This window comes from Oncorhynchus masou, chromosome 7 (genome assembly GCF_036934945.1).
Source record: "Oncorhynchus masou masou isolate Uvic2021 chromosome 7, UVic_Omas_1.1, whole genome shotgun sequence".
NCBI lineage: Eukaryota > Metazoa > Chordata > Actinopteri > Salmoniformes > Salmonidae > Oncorhynchus > Oncorhynchus masou.
In genome coordinates this window covers 5405794-5427779 of record NC_088218.1, presented here as the reverse complement: position 1 = coordinate 5427779, position 21986 = coordinate 5405794, and the positions used below count along the sequence as shown (strand labels likewise).

At 49.6% G+C, this 21986-nt stretch overlaps 2 protein-coding genes across 2 annotated transcripts in view; one reads left to right on the top strand and one right to left on the bottom strand.

The window, feature by feature from the left end:
* LOC135542929 (dystrophin-like) overlaps positions 1 to 21986 on the top strand; it is a gene marked incomplete at its 5' end in the record, with an annotated part of 841859 nt that overhangs the window by 409070 nt on the left and 410803 nt on the right.
* LOC135542897 (cilia- and flagella-associated protein 47-like) overlaps positions 10036 to 21986 on the bottom strand; it is a 22007-nt gene continuing 10056 nt past the window's right edge. Inside the window, exons 5-12 of the mRNA XM_064970043.1 lie at positions 20605 to 20761; positions 16281 to 16364; positions 15998 to 16151; positions 15232 to 15785; positions 12816 to 12993; positions 11706 to 11867; positions 11379 to 11547; positions 10036 to 10405 (exon numbers count right to left, since the gene is read on the bottom strand). Coding sequence (XP_064826115.1) covers positions 10193 to 10405; positions 11379 to 11547; positions 11706 to 11867; positions 12816 to 12993; positions 15232 to 15785; positions 15998 to 16151; positions 16281 to 16364; positions 20605 to 20761 — 1671 coding nt within the window. The 3' untranslated portion in view covers positions 10036 to 10192. The remainder of the gene's footprint in view (positions 10406 to 11378; positions 11548 to 11705; positions 11868 to 12815; positions 12994 to 15231; positions 15786 to 15997; positions 16152 to 16280; positions 16365 to 20604; positions 20762 to 21986) is intronic.

Here is a 21986-nt window from a genome sequence, read left to right as displayed (position 1 = left end):
TAGGGCCTGTCATCATTCACTATGAACTGGACTGTGTGTTTACAGGCAGTAGGCCCTGTCATCATTCACTTTGAACTGGACTGTGTGTTTACAGGCAGTAGGACCTGCTATCAGTCACTTTGAACTGGACTGTGTGTTTACAGGCAGTAGGCCCTGTCATCATTCACTTTGAACTGGACTGTGTGTTTACAGGCAGTTGGCCCTGCTATCATACACTTTGAACTGGACTGTGTGTTTACAGGCAGTAAGGCCTGTCATCATTCACTATGAACTGGACTGTGTGTTTACAGGCAGTAGGGCCTGTCATCATTCACTATGAACTGGACTGTGTGTTTACAGGCAGTAGGGCCTGTCATCATTCACTTTGAACTGGACTGTGTGTTTACAGGCAGTAGGACCTGTCATCATTCACTAGGAACTGGACTGTGTGTTTACAGGCAGTAGGACCTGTCATCATTCACTATGAACTGGACTGTGTGTTTACAGGCAGTAGGGCCTGTCATCATTCACTATGAACTGGACTGTGTGTTTACAGGCAGTAGGGCCTGTCATCATTCACTATGAACTGGACTGTGTGTTTACAGGCAGTAGGGCCTGTCATCATTCACTATGAACTGGACTGTGTGTTTACAGGCAGTAGGGCCTGTCATCATTCACTATGAACTGGACTGTGTGTTTACAGGCAGTAGGGCCTGTCATCATTCACTATGAACTGGACTGTGTGTTTAAAGGCAGTAAGGCCTGTCATCATTCACTATGAACTGGACTGTGTGTTTACAGGCAGTAGGGCCTGTCATCATTCACTATGAACTGGACTGTGTGTTTACAGGCAGTAGGGCCTGTCATCATTCACTATGAACTGGACTGTGTGTTTACAGGCAGTAGGGCCTGTCATCATTCACTATGAACTGGACTGTGTGTTTACAGGCAGTAGGGCCTGTCATCATTCACTATGAACTGGACTGTGTGTTTACAGGCAGTAGGGCCTGTCATCATTCACTATGAACTGGACTGTGTGTTTAAAGGCAGTAGGGCCTGTCATCATTCACTATGAACTGGACTGTGTGTTTACAGGCAGTAGGGCCTGTCATCATTCACTATGAAGTGGACTGTGTGTTTACAGGCAGTAGGGCCTGTCATCATTCACTATGAACTGGACTGTGTGTTTACAGGCAGTAGGGCCTGTCATCATTCACTATGAACTGGACTGTGTGTTTACAGGCAGTAGGGCCTGTCATCATTCACTATGAACTGGACTGTGTGTTTACAGGCAGTAGGGCCTGTCATCATTCACTATGAACTGGACTGTGTGTTTACAGGCAGTAGGGCCTGCCATCAAGCGCAACTTTAGATCATTAGAACGCATTCAGCAAAAGCCACAATATACACCTGGATGTATTTCTGAGTCCTCTTACATTTGGGAACTTTACAGTCCTATTGATCAAACAACCATAAAAGGGTAGGCCATCTTTCCCTACAGTTCCCTCCACTAATATTGACACCCTTGGTACATATGAGCAAAACGGGCTGTGAGAAAAATATTAAAAATATTCATCTAAACTTTCATTATTGTAAAATAATTGAAAAAATAATCAATCTTATTATAGAACAAATATTTTTATAAAATATGTGTGCCAGAATTATTGGCACCCCATCATTCAATACTTTGTGTAACCTCCCTTTGCCAAGATAATAGCTCTGAGTCTTCTCCTATAATTTTGACACTGTAAACCATGCGATACTTTTGGGTAAGCTATCGTCAATAGGACTGGGATTGGATGCCTGTTATTGGTTTCATGACTATCTAAAGGATTGAAATCAGGTTGTTAGAGTTGACGGCATCCAGTCTTAGCCATTGGAGTTTGTTAAAGGGGTCCCACAAGGTTCTAAACTTGGTCCATTACTGTTTACTCTCTACATAAACAATATCGGTGATGAGATAAGTGTCAAATTCATTTATATGCTGATGACACTGTCATGTACTCTATCGCTTCAACGGCTGACCAAGCATTATCACTATTGGAGACAGATTTTAAGATTTTACAAGGGTCTTTTATACAGCTGAAACTTGTTTTAAATGCAAAAAAAACAACATTTTATGATTTTTAATAGGTTCAAAAGTTGGTTGAAAATACACTTGCACTTACGAGCTTAGATGGTTCTCGAATTAATCAGGTCTCTGCATATACATACTTAGGGATATGATTGGATGATGAACTGTCTTTTAAAATGCATATTGATGAACTTTGTAAACGGCTAAAAATCAAGCTAGGCTTCCTCTATAGAAACAGGGCATGTTTGTCCTATACAAATAGTAGAACAATTGTGCAAACTACTTTTATGTCTGTTATAGATTATGGGGATATTATCTACATGCTACGGCATCAACATTTAAATCGCTGGATGCTACTTATCATTACGGGTCATAGCAACAGAACTCACCACTGTGTTTAATGTCAAAATGCGGGTTGGACTTCGCTGTTCATGAGACGAGAACAACATGCTCTCGTGTTTGTCTATAAAGCACTTCTGAATAAACTACCTTCTTATTTATCATCACTCATCAATATTATAATTATAATTCCTAAAACCAGGTCTCAAGCATGAATTACACTTGGGTGAGTTGGGTATGGCTGCCTTTTCCTGTTACGCTCCTTGCCTATGGAATAGTCTGCAGACTAAACTTCAACTTGAGACTCTTGTCCCCCTTGATCATTTAAAATATTTATTGGAGGATTTGTATTTTTGTATTGCTTGTAACTGTTTTGGGTAAAGCAAGTTCTTGTGCTGTTAGGGGAATAACCTGTTAGGGGAATAACCTGTTAGGGGAACAACCTGTTAGGGGAACAACCTGTTAGGGGAACAACCTGTTAGGGGAACAACCTGTTAGGGGAATAACCTGTTAGGGGAATAACCTGTTAGGGGAACAACCTGTTAGGGGAACAACCTGTTAGGGGAATAACCTGTTAGGGGAATAACCTGTTAGGGGAACAACTTGTTAGGGGAATAACCTGTTAGGGGAACAACCTGTTAGGGGAACAACCTGTTAGGGGAATAACCTGTTAGGGGAACAACCTGTTAGGGGAACAACCTGTTAGGGGAACAACCTGTTAGGGGAACAACCTGTTAGGGGAATAACCTGTTAGGGGAACAACCTGTTAGGGGAACAACCTGTTAGGGGAATAACCTGGGTGTAAATGTAACAATCTGCTGCTGTACTTGTTTGTGTTATCTGTGATGGTTTTGTTTTGTTTGTCTTGTGTAGTTTCTTAATCATTGTACCTAACCTGAATGTGTAAACATGTCTACGCAGGGCCCAGCTGTAACAGAGACCTTGGTCTCAGTCTGTGTTCCTTGTAGAAATAAAGGTAGAATAATAATGTGTAATGAGGTTGGAGAACACATGGCAAGGGATCTGAGACCATTCCTCCATACAGAATCTCTCCAGATCCTTCAGATTCCCAGGTCTACGCTTGTGGACTCTCCTCTTCAGCTCATCACATGGGTTTTAAATGGGGTTCAGGTGAGGGGACTGGGATGGCCATGGTAACACCTTGATTCTGTGGTCAGTGAAACATTTCTGTGTTGATTTTGAGGTGCACTTTGGATCATTGTCCTGCTGGAAGATCCAACCACGGCCCAGTTTAAGCTTCCTAACAGAGGCAGTCCGGTTTAGATTTAATATCTGCTGGTACTTGATGGAGTCCATGATACCATGTATCCTCACAAGTGGTCCAGGGCCTTTGGAAGAAAAACGGCCCCACAACATCAAAGATCCATCACCAGACTTCACAGTGGGGATGAGGTACTTTCTGTATGGATATCTTTCTGTCTACACCAATCCCACCTCTGGTGTTTGTTTCCAAAAAGCTCTATTTTGGTCTCATCTGACCATTGTCAGGTGTAACTGGCTGTAAGGGAGTCAGACGCAGGAGAGCAGAAGTTGGGGAGACAAAGGAGCCTTTTATTTCGGCGAACAAAAACTCACGGCACTAAGAACACTAAACACAATATGGGTTGACATAACCCAGCGCAAACCAGTCTAGCGTGCACATACCCAAAACAACAAGCAATTCCACACACAGACATGTGGGGGGAACAGAGGGTTATATACACGTCTAATACTGAGGGAATTGAAACCAGGTGTGTAGGAAAACAAGACAAGACAAATGGAAAAATGGAAGGTGGATCGGTGATGGCTTGAAAACCGGACGTCGACCGCGGGAACTAGCAGCTTCTAAAGTTAGGCTCTGTGTTTTTAGCTTGCTACATGAATAGATACGCTAGACTTTTAGCCAGGTTATGACTGACTTGTGATCATTGGCCTAGTTTGATTGTATTGATTGTATTCCCACCCTTAGTTACATTCGTCCACTTTTGTCCAGAATATTGAGTCATTGAAACTGAAACGATGCATCCGAATGGAGGTAGCAAACAACATACCAGGCCAGCTGTGTTACAACCTGATAGTCATATCTTCTGGACTATCAAAACATGGACTGGTGAATTATATTAATCATGCATAGAACTGCATCTATCTATTCTACCAACAATGCCTTACTATACATCATGGAATGGTGAGTCAAATATAATCTATTTTTAAAACCTGATATTAAGTTGGTTTGTAGCATAAACTGGGAATTTTATATATTTGATTGATATTGTCACACCCTGACGATAGTTTGCTTTGTATGTTTCTATGTTTTGTTTGGTCAGGGTGTGATATGAGTGGGCATTCTATGTTTCATGTCTAGTTTGTCTAGTTCTATGTTTGGCCTGATATGGTTCTCAATCAGAGGCAGGTGTGAATCATTGTCTCTGATTGGGAACCATATTTAGGTAGCCTGTTTGGTGTTGGGTTTGTGGGTGATTGTTCTTGTCTCTATGTTTGTTGCACCAGTCAGGGCTGTTTCGGTTTTCGACGTTTGTTGTTTTTGTATTGTTCGTGTTTTCTTCAACATTAAAGATGTATCTAACGAACCACGCTGCATTTTGGCCCGATCCTTGTTCCACCTCTTCTTCAGAGGAGGAGTTAGAAGAACCACGTTACAGAATCACCCACCAACCAAGGACCAAGCGACGTGGTAAAGGACAGCGACGACAGCAGCAGCAGCAGCAGTGGGAGAGGCTATTTGGAAGACTGGACATGGGAGGATGAGTTGGACGGTAAAGGACCCTGGGTACAGCCTGGAGAATATCGCCGCCCCAAAGAAGAGCTGGAGGTGGAAAGGCGGAGAGGCGCTGGTATGAGGAGGCAGCACGGCGGCGTGGATGGAAGCGCGAGAGTCAGCCCCAAAAATTTATTGGGAGGGGGCTCACAGGAAGTATGGCGAAGCCAGGTAGGAGACCTGCGTCAACTTCCTGTGGTTACCGGGGGGCGAGAGAGACCGGGCAGGCACCGTGTTATGCTGTGAAGCACATGGTGTCCCCAGTGCGGGTGCATAGCCCGGCGCAATACATTCCAGCTCCGCGTATCGGCCGGGCTAGAGTGGGCATCGAGCCAAGTGCCATGAAGCCGGCTCTACGCATCTGGTCTCCAGTGCGTCTCCTTGGGCCGGCTTACATGGCACCAGCCTTGCGCATGGTGTCCCAGGTTCGCCTGCATAGCCCAGTGCGGGCTATTCCACCTCGCCGCACTGGCAGGGCGACTGGGACCATTCAACCAGGTAGGGTTGGGCAGGCTCGGTGCTCAAGAGCTCCAGTGCGCCTGCACGGTCTGGTCTATCCGTCACCACCTCCACGCACCAGCCCTCCGGTGGTAGCCCCCCGCACCAGGCTGTCTCTCCGGCTCATCCGTACAGGTGCTCCCGTCTGTCCAGCGCTGCCGGAGCCTTCCTCCTCTCCAGTGCTGCTGTTGCAGTCTCCCGCCTGTCCGGCGCTGCTGTCGGAGTCTCCCGCCTGTCCGGCGCTGCTGTCGGAGTCTCCCGCCTGTCCGGCGCTGCTGTCGGAGTCTCCCGCCTGTCCGGCGCTGCTGTCGGAGTCTCCCGCCTGCCCGGCGCTGCTGTCGGAGTCTCCCGCCTGTCCGGCGCTGCCGGAGTCTGAAGAGCCCCTCTGCCCAGAGCTGCCAGAGCCCCTCTGCCCAGAGCTGCCAGAGCCCCTCTGCCCAGAGCTGCCAGAGCCCCTCTGCCCAGAGCTGCCAGAGCCCCTCTGCCCAGAGCTGCCAGAGCCCCTCTGTCCCGAGCAGCTGCCCCTCTGTCCCGAGCAGCTGCCCCTCTGTCCCGAGCAGCTGTCCCTCTGTCCCGAGCAGCTGCCCCTCTGTCCCGAGCAGCTGCCCCTCTGTCCCGAGCAGCTGCCCCTCTGTCCAGTGAGGTCATCAAGTAGGGTCGCCGTGGTTCGGAGATCACGGAAGCGGACAAGGTGGGGGACTAAAACTATGGTGAAGTGGGGGCCACGTCCAGCACCAGAGCCGCCACCGCGGACAGATGCCCACCCAGACCCTCCCCAATAGGTTCAGGTTTTGCGGCCGGAGTCCGCACTTTGGGGGGGGGGGTACCGTCACACCCTGACCATAGTTTGCTTTGTATGTTTCTATGTTTTGTTTGGTCAAGGTGTGATATGAGTGGGCAGTCTATGTTTCATGTCTAGTTTGTCTGTTTCTGTGTTTGGCCTGATATGGTTCTCAATCAGAGGCAGGTGTGAATCATTGTCTCTGATTGGGAACCATATTTAGGTAGCCTGTTTGGTGTTGGGTTTGTGGGTGATTGTTCCTGTCTCTATGTTTGTTGCACCAGTCAGGGCTGTTTCGGTTTTTGACGTTTGTTGTTTTTGTATTGTTCGTGTTTTCTTCAACATTAAAGATGTATCTAACGAACCACGCTGCATTTTGGTCCGATCCTTGTTCCACCTCTTCTTCAAAGGAGGAGTTAGAAGAACCGCGTTACAGATATTATGATGGTCTGTTTCATAGATGCAAAGTAGTTGGAACGCTGTCAGTTCCACTTTAACCCTAAACCTAACTCCTACCCCTAACCCTAAACATAACTCCTAACCTTAACCCTAAATCTAACTCCTACCCTACCCCTAACCTTAACCCCAAACCCTAACCCTAAACCTAACTCCTAACCTTAACCCTAACTCCTACCCCTAACCTTAACCCTAAATCTAACTCCTACCCTACCCCTAACCTTAACCCCAAACCCTAAACCTAACCTTAACCCTAACTCCTAACCCTAACTCCTAACCCTAACTCCTACCCCTAACCCCAAACCCTAAACCTAACCTTAACCCTAACTCCTAACCTTAACCCTAACCTTAACCCCAACCTTAACCCCAACCTTAACCCCAAACCCTAACCTTAACCCCAAACCCTAACTTCTAACCCTAACCCTAACCTTAACTCCTAACTCCTAACCTTAACCCCAAACCTAACCCTTAAACCTGAAATTAAAATGTTACTTTTCAGGACACACAAAATGTCCTGACTTTTCAGAATTTACATGTGTTTCCTGTCTTGTCAGGACATTCTGGTCACTTTTCAGGATATTCTGGTCTGAAAACAAGATATGAAAACAAGTCAACACACACACACTTCTGAAACACAGCCAGAGATATCTCTCAGTGAGGCAGGACCCATGATGATGAAGAGAGAAGAGGTTTCAGAAGTCATCAGTGCATGGAGACAGAGAGACAGAAGAGAGCTCAACTGAGAAGGATGAAATCTCTAAAGTTGAGCTTCTCTCTCTCTCTCTCTCCATTCACGGCAGGGGATACTCACTGCGAGGAGAGGGGCTTTGCAGCATTAATTAGATTTCACATCAAAGAGCGAGACAGTTGCTTCGTTGGGAGCGTGTGCCCGGCCGTGATTGGCTGATCGCTCTCACAGGTGATATACACACTTGGAACTCTGAGCTCCCTCTAACCTTGTTCAGCCTGCTGGTTTAGTGCAGGCTGAACTAGGTCTGTAACTGAATGCAGTCTAGCTGTCAGCTAGAGCCATACACTGGTACCATCCACTTTGCTCTTGTGATCTCAACAGCAGGCCCTTCTCTGCTCAGGTGGAGTTCAGTACCACGTGATAATGGACAGAGACAGTCTCAGGTAGAGTTCAATACCACAAGATAATGGACAGAGACAGTCTCAGGTAGAGTTCAGTACCACGTGATAATGGACAGAGACAGTCTCAGGTAGAGTTCAGTACCACGTGATAATGGACAGAGACAGTCTCAGGTAGAGTTCAATACCACAAGATAATGGACAGAGACAGTCTCAGGTAGAGTTCAGTACCACGTGATAATGGACAGAGACAGTCTCAGGTAGAGTTCAGTACCACAAGATAATGGACAGAGACAGTCTCAGGTAGAGTTCAGTACAATGTGATAATGGACAGAGACAGTCTCAGGTAGAGTTCAGTACCACAAGATAATGGACAGAGACAGTCTCAGGTAGAGTTCAGTACCACAAGATAATGGACAGAGACAGTCTCAGGTAGAGTTCAATACCACAAGATAATGGACAGAGACAGTCTCAGGTAGAGTTCAGAACCATGTGATAATGGACAGAGACAGTCTCGGGTCCAGAATCTCCAGATGTTCATCACTTTTGACTTTACAACAGACAAATATAGTAGCCTACAATCAGCAATCATAAACAGTGTTTTGTGTTAACCTCTTGAAACTCTAGGGGCGCTATATCATTTTTGGATAAAAAGACGTGCCCGTTTTAAGCGTAATATTTTGTCACAAAAAGATGCTCGACTATGCATATAATTGGTAGCTTTGGAAAGAAAAACACTCTGACGTGTCCAGAACTGCAAAGATATTCTCTGTGCGTGCCCTAGAACGTGAGCTACAGGCAAAACCAAGATGAGACGGCATCCAGGAAATGAGCAGGATTTTTGAGGCTCCGTTTTCCATTGTCTCCTTATATGGCTGTGAATGCGAGAGGAATGAGTCTGCCCTTTCTGTCGTTTCCCCAAGGTGTCTGCAGCATTGTGACGTATTTGTAGGCATATCATTGGAAGATTGACCATAAGAGACCACATTTACCAGGTGTCCGCCCGGTGTCCTGCGCCGAAATTGGTGCGCAAAACTCAGCTGCAAGTATTTTTCCATGGGATTCTGAGACGAAAGCAAGCTTCCACGAACGGCATATCAATGAAGAGATATGTGAAAAAACACCTTGAGGATTGATTCCAAACAACGTTTGCCATGTTTCGGTCGATATTATGGAGTTAATTCGGAAAAAGTTTGCCGTTGTTGGTGACTGAATTTTCGGTTCGTTTCGGTAGCCAAATGTGATGTACAAAACGGAGCGATTTCTCCTACACAAAGATGCTTTCAGGAAAAACTGGTCATTTGCTATTTAACTACGAGTCTCCTCATTGAAAACATCCGAAGCTCTTCAAAGGTAAATGATTTTATTTATTTGGTTATCTGGTTTTTGTGAAAATGTTGCGTGCGAAATGCTACTCAAAATGCTAAGCTAGCTTAGCATACTCTTACACAAATTAGTGAATTGCTATGGTTCAAAAGCATATTTTGAAAATCTGAGATGACAGTGTTGTTAAGAAAAGGCTAAGCTTGAGAGCAGGCGCATTATTTTCATTTTATTTGCGATTTTCAGAAATCGTTAACGTTGCGTTATGCTAATGAGCCTGAGGCTTTATTCACGATCCCGGATCCGGGATGGGGAGTTTCAAGGGATGTCAATGTGACTCCATATTGTGTCCTGGTGAAGTCTATTATTCAGAGAAGGACTTAGCTGTTTTCCTTCTAATCTCGATCCAGGATCAATCTGTTCCCTAATCCAAACCTTCGCTCTGATATGATCAATACAAGTGAATATTAATGCTGCCTAAATAAATGAGATAATGTCTCTCTCTCTCTCTGCCTCTAAACCAGAGTCTGTTTCATCCAGTTAAGACTAAATGACAGGCTAAGTAATCAGAGGGGAGATCAGCCGTCTTGGAATTCAGGGTGAGAGAAAGACCCCTGGTTCACTGGCCTGGATGACAAGAGGGAGTTCACCCCCACATGCATATGAACACACACATCTCATTTGAGAACAGACTGAGAACGTCTCCAAAGTCATGCCAAGTGCATAAAGAATGTCCATATGGTCAGAGGTCAGAGGTCAACAGAAATCTAATTATGACAATGAGGTGAAGTACAGGCACTTTAATTATTCAAACCTCCTGTATGATCATTTCAATGACACAGGAATGGGGTGGGGGTGTAGTGTGAGAATGATCTCTCTATCTGATCTGCGAGGCGGAGTCTCTGTGTTTGATGGGGGAGGAGTTAGCCGTGGCTGGGAGATGAAGGTTCCGGGACACAAAGTTCCTCTGGCGGACATCAGTGGGAGGGAGTTCCCTGGAAGAGGTGTTCCCATTGTAGGAGGCAGAGTGGGGTGGGGTGTAAGCAGGCGTGGTTCCTTTCACCTCGTACGTCCACTGCATGTCTGCTGTCTGGAGGAGGGACAAGCAGCCGTCAGCCAGTGAGGTGTGTGTGTCTGCTGTCTGGGGGAGGGACAAGCAGCCGTCAGCCAGTGAGGTGTGAGTGTCTGCTGTCGGGGGAGGGACAAGCAGCTGTCAGCCAGTGAGGTGTGTGTGTCTGCTGTCTGGGGGAGGGACAAGCAGCCGTCAGCCAGTGAGGTGTGTGTGTCTGCTGTCTGGGGGAGGGACAAGCAGCTGTCAGCCAGTGAGGTGTGTGTGTCTGCTGTCTGGGGGAGGGACAAGCAGCTGTCAGCCAGTGAGGTGTGTGTGTCTGCTGTCTGGGGAGGGACAAGCAGCTGTCAGCCAGTGAGGTGTGTGTGTCTGCTGTCTGGGGGAGGGACAAGCAGCTGTCAGCCAGTGAGGTGTGTGTGTCTGCTGTCTGGGGGAGGGACAAGCAGCTGTCAGCCAGTGAGGTGTGTGTGTCTGCTGTCTGGGGAGGGACAAGCAGCCGTCAGCCAGTGAGGTGTGTGTGTCTGCTGTCTGGGGGAGGGACAAGCAGCTGTCAGCCAGTGAGGTGTGTGTGTCTGCTGTCTGGGGGAGGGACAAGCAGCTGTCAGCCAGTGAGGTGTGTGTGTCTGCTGTCTGGGGGAGGGACAAGCAGCTGTCAGCCAGTGAGGTGTGTGTGTCTATATCTGTTGCCCCGATCCTTACACTACACTCTTAGAAAAAAAGTTCCAAAAAGGTTCTTCGGCTTTCCCCATAGGAGAACCCTTTTTGGTTCCAGGTAGAACCATTTTTGATTCCAGGTAGAACCCTTTTGGATTCTGTGTAGAAAGAACCCTATGTAGAAAGAATCCTATTTCTACATGGAACCCAAAAGGGTTCCACCTGGAACCAAAAAGGGTTCTTCAATGGGTTCTCCTATGGGAACAGTCGAAGAGCCCTTTTAGCTTCTAGATAGCACCTTTTTTAGCTACGAGTGTAGTGTGTTACTAGCCAGACATACCTGGACCAGCAGCGTAGCGTGGTGTCTCTTGCTGTACATGGAGGGGGTGAAGGAGACTGTGAGGAGGGTACCGGCTGACCCCACTGGGAGGAGCTCACCTGAGGAGGGACACACCTGGAACTCACTGCCCGCACCTGGCAGGAACCCTGCTGTGAACGGCTCTGGGTACCTGCCACATAGACATGCAGGAACAAACACATAGACAGGGTAAGTGTCAGAGAAACACACACACAGACACCCCCCCCCCCCCCCCCCCACACACACACACACACACACACACACACCACACACACACACACACACACACACACACACACACAGCTTGACCTGGTCTGGCTGGTCAGTCTGAAGCCCACAGCAGAGGTCTTGTGCAGCCCTGCAGCGTTAATGGTGATGACGTCATCAACCTGCGGCTCGGTGGAGATGAGGCTGATGGGAAACTTCCAGAGCCCACCTGTCAAACACTGAACCGCCAGCACAGCTGAACACCTAGGGAGAGGAGGAGAGGTGGGGAGGAGGGGATGGGAGAAGAGAGGAGGGGAGGAGGGGATGGGAGAAGAGAGGAGGGGAGGGAGGGGAGGGGAGAAGAGAGGAGGAGAGGGGAAAAGAGAGGAGAGGAGGGGAGAAGAGAGGAGGGGAGGGAAGAGGAGGGGAGGGGAGAAGAGAGGAGTGGATGAGGGGATGGGAGAAGAGAGGAGGGGAGACGAGAGGAGGAGAGGGGAGAAGAGAGGAGAGGAGAAGAGAGGAGGAGAGGGGAGAAGATAGGAGAGGAGAGGAGGGGAGAAGAGAGGAGGGGAGGGGAGGGGAGGGAAGAGGAGGGGAGGGTAGAAGAGAGGAGGGGAGGGGAGAGGAGTGGAGAAGAGAGGGGGAGGAGAGAGGAGGGGAGAAGAGAGGAGGGGAGGAGGGGATGGGATGGGAGAAGAGAGGAGGAGAGGGGAGAAGAGAGGAGGGGAGAAGAGAGGAGGAGGAGAGGAGAGGAGGGAGAGGAGGGTAGAGGAGGGGACAGGGTGAGGGGAAGAGGATAGGGGAGTGGAGGGGAGAGGGGGAGGAGAGAGGAGGGTAGAGGAGGGGACAGGGTGAGGGGAAGAGGATAGGGGAGTGGAGGGGAGAGGGGGAGGAGGAAGATAGAGGAGGAGAGGGAGAGGGGAACACAAATAGATACAGTTTCTGAAGAGTAATTATTTATGTATTATTTATGTATTATTTAAGTAATGCACTTTATCAGATGTTAGTCTGCTACCTGGATTAGAAGGTGCAGAGCTGAGAGCCAGTGTGTGTGTGTGATATGCATGCGTTTGTGTGTGTGTGATATGCGTGTGTTTGTGTGTGTGATATGTGTGTGTTTGTGTGTGTGATATGTGTGTGTTTGTGTGTGTGTGTAATATGCGCACGTTTGTGTGTGTGTGTGTGTGTGTCTATGTGATGTATGTCCGTCACCTGAGAGGTTTGTAAGGCGTGAAGATGAGGTTGATGGTGAGAGAGACGATGCCAGAGTCGGGGTCTCTGTGACAGTTCAGTAGAGACAGGGTTACACAGCCCTCCAGCTGGGACCGCTCAGCATCACTGTTATAACACACCTCACATAGGAAGTCTTCTGGAGCCAGCCTGAAGCCTGCTGCTAACACATGGATGGACACACACACACTGACTCAGTTCTGGTACTCTGTGTATACAGCCAAGTTATCATTGACTCAGTACTGGTACTCTGTGTATACAGCCAAGTTATCATTGACTCAGTACTGGTACTCTGTGTAAACAGCCAAGTTATCATTGACTCAGTACTGGTACTCTGTATATACAGCCAAGTTATCATTGACTCAGTACTGATACCCAGTGTAAACAGCCAAGTTATCATTGACTCAGTACTGGTACTCTGTGTATACAGCCAAGTTATCATTGACTCAGTACTGGTACTCTGTGTATACAGCCAAGTTATCATTGACTCAGTACTGGTACTCTGTGTATACAGCCAAGTTATCATTGACTCAGTACTGGTACTCTGTGAATACAGCCAAGTTATCATTGACTCAGTAATGGGTATCATAAACTGGGTGGTTCGAGCCCTGAATGCTGATTGGCTGACAGCCGTGGTATATCAGACAGTTTACCACGGAGATGATAAAACATGTATTTTTACTGCCCTAATTACGTTGGTAACCAGTTTATAATATCAATAAGGCACCTCGGGGGTTTGTGGTATGTGGCCAATATACCACGGTTAAGAGCTGTATCCAGGCACTCTGCGTTGCGTTGTGCCTAAGAACAGCCCTTAGCTGTAGTCTATTGGCCACATACCACACCCCCTCGGGCCTTATTGCTTAATGATATCATTGTTAGTCTACACCTGTTGTTTACCAAGCACGTGACAAATACACTTGTATTTGTTTTGACACACACACTCACTAACCACTCTGACTGTGTCAAAACAGCAATTTGGTGTGTGTTGTCAGGAGATTAGACACATCCTACAAGGAGGATGATGATGATGATGATGTCAGGAGATTAGACTCATCCTACAAGGAGGATGATGATGATGTGTTGTCAGGAGATTAGACACGTCCTACAAGGAGGATGATGATGATGTGTTGTCAGGAGATTAGACACGTCCTACAAGGAGGATGATGATGATGATGATGTCAGGAGATTAGACACGTCCTACAAGGAGGATGATGATGATGATGATGTCAGGAGATTAGACACATCCTACAAGGAGGATGATGATGTGTTGTCAGGAGATTAGACACATCCTACAAGGAGGATGATGATGTGTTGTGAGGAGATTAGACACATCCTACAAGGAGGATGACGTGTTGTCAGGAGATTAGACACATCCTACAAGGAGGATGATGACGTGTTGTGAGGAGATTAGACACATCCTACAAGGAGGATGATGATGTGTTGTCAGGAGATTAGACACATCCTACAAGGAGGATGATGATGATGATGATGATGTCAGGAGATTAGACACATCCTACAAGGAGGAGGATGAGGTGTTGTCAGGAGATTATTGTGACGATTATGAACAAGTGGACTTCACTTAACCAGAGTTAGCATTTTATGCTAACGAACACTGTGAACATTGTCAGCTGACTAAGTTACCTTGGATACGCTCTGTTGAGACAGAAATTATGCATTACAATTAGCTACATAATCACATCACACACTCTCAGGGTACAGGCCCACACACTCTCAGGGTACAGGCCCACACACTCTCAGGGTACAGGCCCACACACTCTCAGGGTACAGGCCCACACACTCTCAGGGTACAGGCCCACACACTCTCAGGGTACAGGTCCACACACTCTCAGGGTACACGCCCACACACTCTCAGGGTACAGGCCCACACACGACAACACACACTCTCGGGGTACAGGCCCACACACTCGGGGTACAGGCCCACACACTCTTGGGGTACAGGCCCACACACTCTCAGGGTACAGGCCCACACACTCTTAGGGTACAGGCCCACACACTCTCAGGGTACAGGCCCACACACTCTCAGGGTACAGGCCCACACACTCTCAGGGTACAGGCCCACACACTCAGGGTACAGGCCCACACACGACAACACACACTCTCAGGGTACAGGCCCACACACTCTCAGGGTACAGGCCCACACACGACAACACACACTCTCAGGGTACAGGCCCACACACTCTCAGGGTACAGGCCCACACACTCTCAGGGTACAGGCCCACACACTCTCAGGGTACAGGCCCACACACTCTCAGGGTACAGGCCCACACACTCTCAGGGTACAGGCCCACACACTCTCAGGGTACAGGCCCACACACGACAACACACACTCTCGGGGTACAGGCCCACACTTCTAGTGAAGTTGATGTGATCTCACCTGAGGAGGGGGCGCTGATGAGAGTTGTGTCTGTGTTGCTGGCGGAGGAGGGGGCCCTGATGAGAGGTGTGTCTGTGTTGCTGACAGAGGAGGGGGCCCTGATGAGAGTTGTGTCTGTGTTGCTGGCGGAGGAGGGGGCCCTGATGAGAGTTGTGTCTGTGTTGCTGACGGAGGAGAGGGCCCTGATGAGAGTTGTGTCTGTGTTGCTGACGGAGGAGGGGGCCCTGATGAGAGTTGTGTCTGTGTTGCTGACGGAGGAGAGGGCCCTGATGAGAGTTGTGTCTGTGTTGCTGGCGGAGGAGGGGGCCCTGATGAGAGGTGTGTCTGTGTTGCTGACAGAGGAGGGGGCCCTGATGAGAGTTGTGTCTGTGTTGCTGACGGAGGAGCCAGGAACACATCCCGTCAACAGCACCTCCACTCTCTCCTCCACTCGACCGCGAGCCTCACATTCTATCACCGCTGGATGAGAGGGTTCAGGAGGGGCCTCTGGGATGCCATGGATGGGGTAGACCCAGCAGACCAAACGCACCCGGTCCTTCTCTACCTCCACACACCTGTACACAGAGAAACACCTGTTACACACACACGCATGTGTACACACACACACACACGCATGTGCACACGCACACACACACACACACACACACACGCATGTGCACACACACACACACACACACACACACACGCATGTGCACACACACACACACACACACACACACACACACACACGCATGTGCAGACACACACACACACACACTGTACTGACTTGTCCCTCTGGACCGTGGTGAGTGGTGAGTCCAGGCGGGGGAGGTTGAAGAGGGGCTCTAGCTGAACCAGGAGCCAGGCCTGGTGCAGTTGCATGGAGTCAGGGGCAAACACCACAGGAATGTCCACACTGGCCCCCGCAGACACACGCACACCTGGAGCCAACATGGAGGACGAGAGGGACAATATTTACTAGTGTATCTAACATGTAGGCTGACAAAGCGGAGAACAGAGGAACTATGCCTTTAAAGTAAGGCTTGACAGAGAGATGTGTAAGAACTGACCTTGTGTCTGTTTGAGGGGGATGCAGAACACTTTCCTGTCACAGATGAAGGACTGGCTTGATCTCTTCTGACCGGGCTCCTCGTCTGATAGGAGAATGAACACTTACTACCATCATGTCTCTACTAGGACTGTTTCCCTGTGTGTCTGGGGTAGGACTATGTCTGTACATGCATACTGTATATGTGTGTGTGTGTCCGGTGTGTGTCCAATGTGTGTGTCCAGTGAGTGTGTCCAGTGTGTGTCCAGTGAGTGTCCAGTGTGTGTTTCCAGTGAGTGTGTCCAGTGTGTGTCCAGTGTGTGTCCAGTGAGTGTCCAGTGAGTGTCCAGTGAGTGTCCAGTGTGTGTCCAGTGAGTGTGTCCAGCGAGTGTGTCCAGCGAGTGTGTCCAGTGTGTGTCCAGTGAGTGTCCAGTGTGTGTGTCCAGTGAGTGTGTCCAGTGAGTGTGTCCAGTGAGTGTGTCCAGTGTGTGTCCAGTGAGTGTCCAGTGTGTGTCCAGTGAGTGTCCAGTGAGTGTCCAGTGTGTGTCCAGTGTGTGTCCAGTGTGTGTCCAGTGTGTGTGTCCAGTGTGTGTCCAGTGTGTCCAGTGTATGTCTAGTGTGTCCAGTGTATGTCCAGTGTGTCCAGTGTATGTCCAGTGTGTCCAGTGTATGTCCAGTGTGTCCAGTGTGTGTACAGTGTGTCCAGTGTGTGTGTCCAGTGTGTGTGTCCAGTGTGTGTGTGTCCAGTGTGTGTGTGTCCAGTGTATGTCCAGTGTGTGTGTCCAGTGTATGTCCAGTGTGTGTCCAGTGTGTGTGTCCAGTGTGTGTGTCCAGTGTGTGTCCAGTGTGTGTGTCCAGTGTGTGTCCAGTGTGTGTGTCCAGTGTGTCCAGTGTGTGTGTCCAGTGTATGTCCAGTGTGTGTGTCCAGTGTATGTCCAGTGTGTGTCCAGTGTGTGTGTCCAGTGTATGTCCAGTGTGTGTGTCCAGTGTATGTCCAGTGTGTGTGTCCAGTGTATGTCCAGTGTGTGTGTCCAGTGTATGTCCAGTGTGTGTGTCCAGTGTATGTCCAGTGTGTGTGTCCAGTGTGTCCAGTGTGTGTCCAGTGTGTGTGTCCAGTGTGTGTCCAGTGTGTGTGTCCAGTGTGTGTCCAGTGTATGTCCAGTGTGTGTGTCCAGTGTGTGTGTCCAGTGTATGTCCAGTGTGTGTGTCCAGTGTGTGTGTCCAGTGTGTCCAGTGTGTGTGTCCAGTGTGTGTGTCCACTGTGTGTCCAGTGTGTATGTCCAGTGTGTGTCCAGTGTGTGTCCAGTGTGTGTCCAGTGTGTGTCCAGTGTGTGTCAGTGTGTGTGTGTGTGTGTGTCCAGTGTGTGTCAGTGTGTGTGTCCAGTGTGTGTCCAGTGAGTGTCCAGTGTGTGTCCAGTGAGTGTGTCCAGTGTGTGTCCAGTGTGTGTCCAGTGAGTGTCCAGTGTGTGTCCAGTGTGTGTGTCCAGTGTGTGTGTCCAGTGTGTGTGTCCAGTGTGTGTGTCCAGTGTGTGTCCAGTGTGTCCAGTGTATGTCTAGTGTGTCCAGTGTATGTCCAGTGTGTCCAGTGTGTGTCCAGTGTGTGTCCAGTGTATGTCCAGTGTGTGTCCAGTGTGTGTCCAGTGTGTGTCCAGTGTATGTCCAGTGTGTGTCCAGTGTGTGTCCAGTGTATGTCCAGTGTGTGTCCAGTGTGTGTCCAGTGTATGTCCAGTGTGTGTCCAGTGTGTGTGTCCAGTGTATGTCCAGTGTGTGTCCAGTGTGTGTGTCCAGTGTGTGTCCAGTGTGTGTGTCCAGTGTATGTCCAGTGTGTGTCCAGTGTGTGTGTCCAGTGTATGTCCAGTGTGTGTCCAGTGTGTGTGTCCAGTGTGTGTGTCCAGTGTGTGTCCAGTGTGTGTGTCCAGTGTGTCCAGTGTGTGTGTCCAGTGTGTATGTCCAGTGTGTGTCCAGTGTGTGTCCAGTGTGTGTGTCCAGTGTGTCCAGTGTGTGTCCAGTGTATGTCCAGTGTGTGTGTCCAGTGTGTGTGTCCAGTGTGTGTGTCCAGTGTGTGTCCAGTGTGTGTCCAGTGTGTGTCCAGTGTATGTCCAGTGTGTGTCCAGTGTATGTCCAGTGTGTGTCCAGTGTATGTCCAGTGTGTGTATGTCCAGTGTGTGTGTCCAGTGTGTGTGTCCAGTGTGTGTCCAGTGTGTGTGTGTCCAGTGTGTGTCCAGTGTGTGTCCAGTGTGTGTGTGTCCAGTGTGTGTCCAGTGTGTGTGTGTCCAGTGTGTGTGTGTCCAGTGTGTGTGTCCAGTGTGTGTGTCCAGTGTGTGTGTCCAGTGTGTGTCCAGTGTGTGTCCAGTGTGTGTCAAGTGTGTGTGTCCAGTGTGTGTGTCCAGTGTGTGTGTCCAGTGTGTGTCCAGTATGTGTGTCCAGTGTGTGTGTCCAGTGTGTGTCCAGTGTGTGTCCAGTATGTGTGTCCAGTGTGTGTCCAGTGTGTGTCCAGTGTGTGTCCAGTGTGTGTGTCCAGTGTGTGTGTCCAGTATGTGTGTCCAGTGTGTGTCCAGTGTGTGTCCAGTGTGTGTCCAGTGTGTGTCCAGTGTGTGTGTCCAGTGTGTGTCCAGTGTGTGTCCAGTGTGTGTGTCCAGTGTGTGTGTCCAGTGTGTGTGTCCAGTGTGTGTGTCCAGTGTGTGTCCAGTGTGTGTCCAGTGTGTGTGTCCAGTGTGTGTGTCCAGTGTGTGTCCAGTGTGTGTGTCCAGTGTGTGTCCAGTGTGTGTGTCCAGTGTGTGTCCAGTGTGTGTCCAGTGTGTGTGTCCAGTGTGTGTCCAGTGTGTGTGTCCAGTATGTGTGTCCAGTGTGTGTCCAGTATGTGTGTCCAGTGTGTGTCCAGTGTGTGTCCAGTGTGTGTGTCCAGTGTGTGTCCAGTGTGTGTGTCCAGTGTGTGTGTCCAGTGTGTGTCCAGTGTGTGTCCATTGTGTGTCCAGTGTGTGTCCAGTGTGTGTGTCCAGTGTGTGTCCAGTGTGTGTCTCCAGTATGTGTGTCCAGTGTGTGTCCAGTGTGTGTCCAGTGTGTGTGTCCAGTGTGTGTGTCCAGTGTGTCTCCAGTGTGTGTCCAGTGTGTGTCCAGTGTGTGTCCAGTGTGTGTCCAGTGTGTGTCCAGTGTGTGTGTCCAGTGTGTGTCCAGTGTGTGTCCAGTGTGTGTCCAGTGTGTGTGTCCAGTGTGTGTCCAGTGTGTGTCCAGTGTGTGTGTCCAGTGTGTGTCCAGTGTGTCCAGTGTGTGTGTCCAGTGTGTGTCCAGTGTGTGTCCAGTGAGTGTCCAGTGTGTGAGTCCAGTGTGTGTGTCCAGTGTGTGTCCAGTGTGTGTCCAGTGTGTGTATGTCCACTGTGTGTCCAGTGTGTGTATGTCCACTGTATGTCCACTGTGTGTCCACTGTGTGTCCAGTGTGTGTCCAGTGTGTGTCCAGTGTGTGTCCAGTGTGTGTCCAGTGTGTGTCCAGTGTGTGTATGTCCACTGTATGTCCACTGTGTGTCCACTGTATGTCCAGTGTGTGTCCAGTGTGTGTCCAGTGTGTGTCCAGTGTGTGTCCAGTGTGTGTGTCCAGTGTGTCCAGTGTGTGTCCAGTGTGTGTGTCCAGTGTGTGTCCAGTGTGTGTCCAGTGTGTGTCCAGTGTGTGTATGTCCACTGTGTGTCCAGTGTGTGTATGTCCACTGTATGTCCAGTGTGTGTCCAGTGTGTGTCCAGTGTGTGTCCAGTGTGTGTCCAGTGTGTGTGTCCAGTGTGTGTCCAGTGTGTGTGTCCAGTGTGTGTCCAGTGTGTGTCCAGTGTGTGTCCAGTGTGTGTGTCCAGTGTGTGTCCAGTGTGTGTCCAGTGTGTGTCCAGTGTGTGTCCAGTATGTGTGTCCAGTGTGTGTGTCCAGTGTGTGTCCAGTGTGTGTCCAGTGAGTGTCCAGTGTGTGTCCAGTGTGTGTGTTTAACCTGTGAGTCTGAGGTGCAGCAGGGCTGGGTGTTCAGTGTGTGTCCAGTGTGTGTGTCCAGTGTGTGTCCAGTGTGTGTCCAGTGTGTGTGTTTGACCTGTGAGTCTGAGGTGCAGCAGGGCTGGGTGTCCAGTGTGTGTCCAGTGTGTGTCCAGTGTGTGTCCAGTGTGTGTCCAGTGTGTGTGTCCAGTGTGTGTCCAGTGTGTGTGTCCAGTGTGTGTCCAGTGTGTGTCCAGTGTGTGTCCAGTGTGTGTGTCCAGTGTGTGTCCAGTGTGTGTCCAGTGTGTGTCCAGTGTGTGTCCAGTGTGTGTCCAGTGAGTGTCCAGTGTGTGTCCAGTGTGTGTCCAGTGAGTGTCCAGTGTGTGTCCAGTGTGTGTTTAACCTGTGAGTCTGAGGTGCAGCAGGGCTGGGTGTTCAGTGGGGTTCCTGAAGGGGAGGATGATGGAGGAATGAGATCCCACAGGGGAGGCTACAGACAGAGGCTCCATCCTCCCAGGGGTCAGGCCTTCACCACACAGCTGGAAGCTCCAGTGTTTCAACTGGGAGGACAACAACAACAACTAAATCATTGTCAGCTGACAGATGGAGGAATTACATTTTGGTTACCTAGTTACGTGTGGAAATAGCAGAGAATTCAGAACCATGGATAGTGGAAAAATGTCATTGATTTTGATGAATCTTTGCAATAATCAACAATCATTGTTTACACCATTGAACTGTGAGTCCATCCTTATCCAACTGCTGTATCAGACAGTCCTTATTTACTTCCTACCTCTTCCCCTTCCCCTCTTCCCCTCTCTCTCCAACCCTTCCTACCTCTTCCCTAACCCTCCAACCCTTCCTACCTCTTCCCTTCCCCTCCAACCCTTCCTACCTCTTCCCCTTCCCCTCCAACCCTTCCTACCTTTTCCCCTCTCCCTCCAACCCTTCCTACCTCTTTCCCTTACCCTCCAACCCTTTCTACCTCATTCCCTTACCCTCCAACCCTTCCTACCTCATTCCCTTACCCTCCAACCCTTCCTACCTCTTCCCCTTACCCTCCAACCCTTCCTAACTCTTCCCCTTCCCCTCCAACCCTTCCTACCTCTTCCCCTCTCTCTTTAACCCTACCTACCTCTTCCCCTCTCCCTCCAACCCTTCCTACCTCTTTCCCTCTCTCTCCAACCCTTCCTACCTCTTCCCCTTACCCTCCAACCCTTCCAACCTCTTACCCTTACCCTCCAACCCTTCCTACCTCGTCCCCTTACCCTCCAACCCTTCCTACCTCTTCCCCTTACCCTCCAACCCTTCCTACCTCTTTCCCTCTCTCTCCCTCTCTCTCCAACCCTTCCTACCTCTTCCCCTTACCCTCCAACCCTTCCAACCTCTTACACTTACCCTCCAACCCTTCCTACCTCTTCCCCTTACCCTCCAACCCTTCCTACCTCTTCCCCTTACCCTCCAACCCTTCCTACCTCGTCCCCTTACCCTCCAACCCTTCCTACCTCGTCCCCTTACCCTCCAACCCTTCCTACCTCTTCCCCTTACCCTCCAACCCTTCCTACCTCTTCCCCTTACCCTCCAACCCTTCCTACCTCTTCCTCTTCTCCTCCAACCCATCCTATCTCTTCCTCGTCCCCTTACCCTCCAACCCTTCCCCCTTTTCCCCTTGCCCTCCAACCATTCCTACCTCTTCCTCTTATCCTCCAACCCTTCCCCTCGTCCCCTTACCCTCCAACCCTTCCTACCTCTGCCCCTTACCCTCCAACCCTTCCTACCTCGACC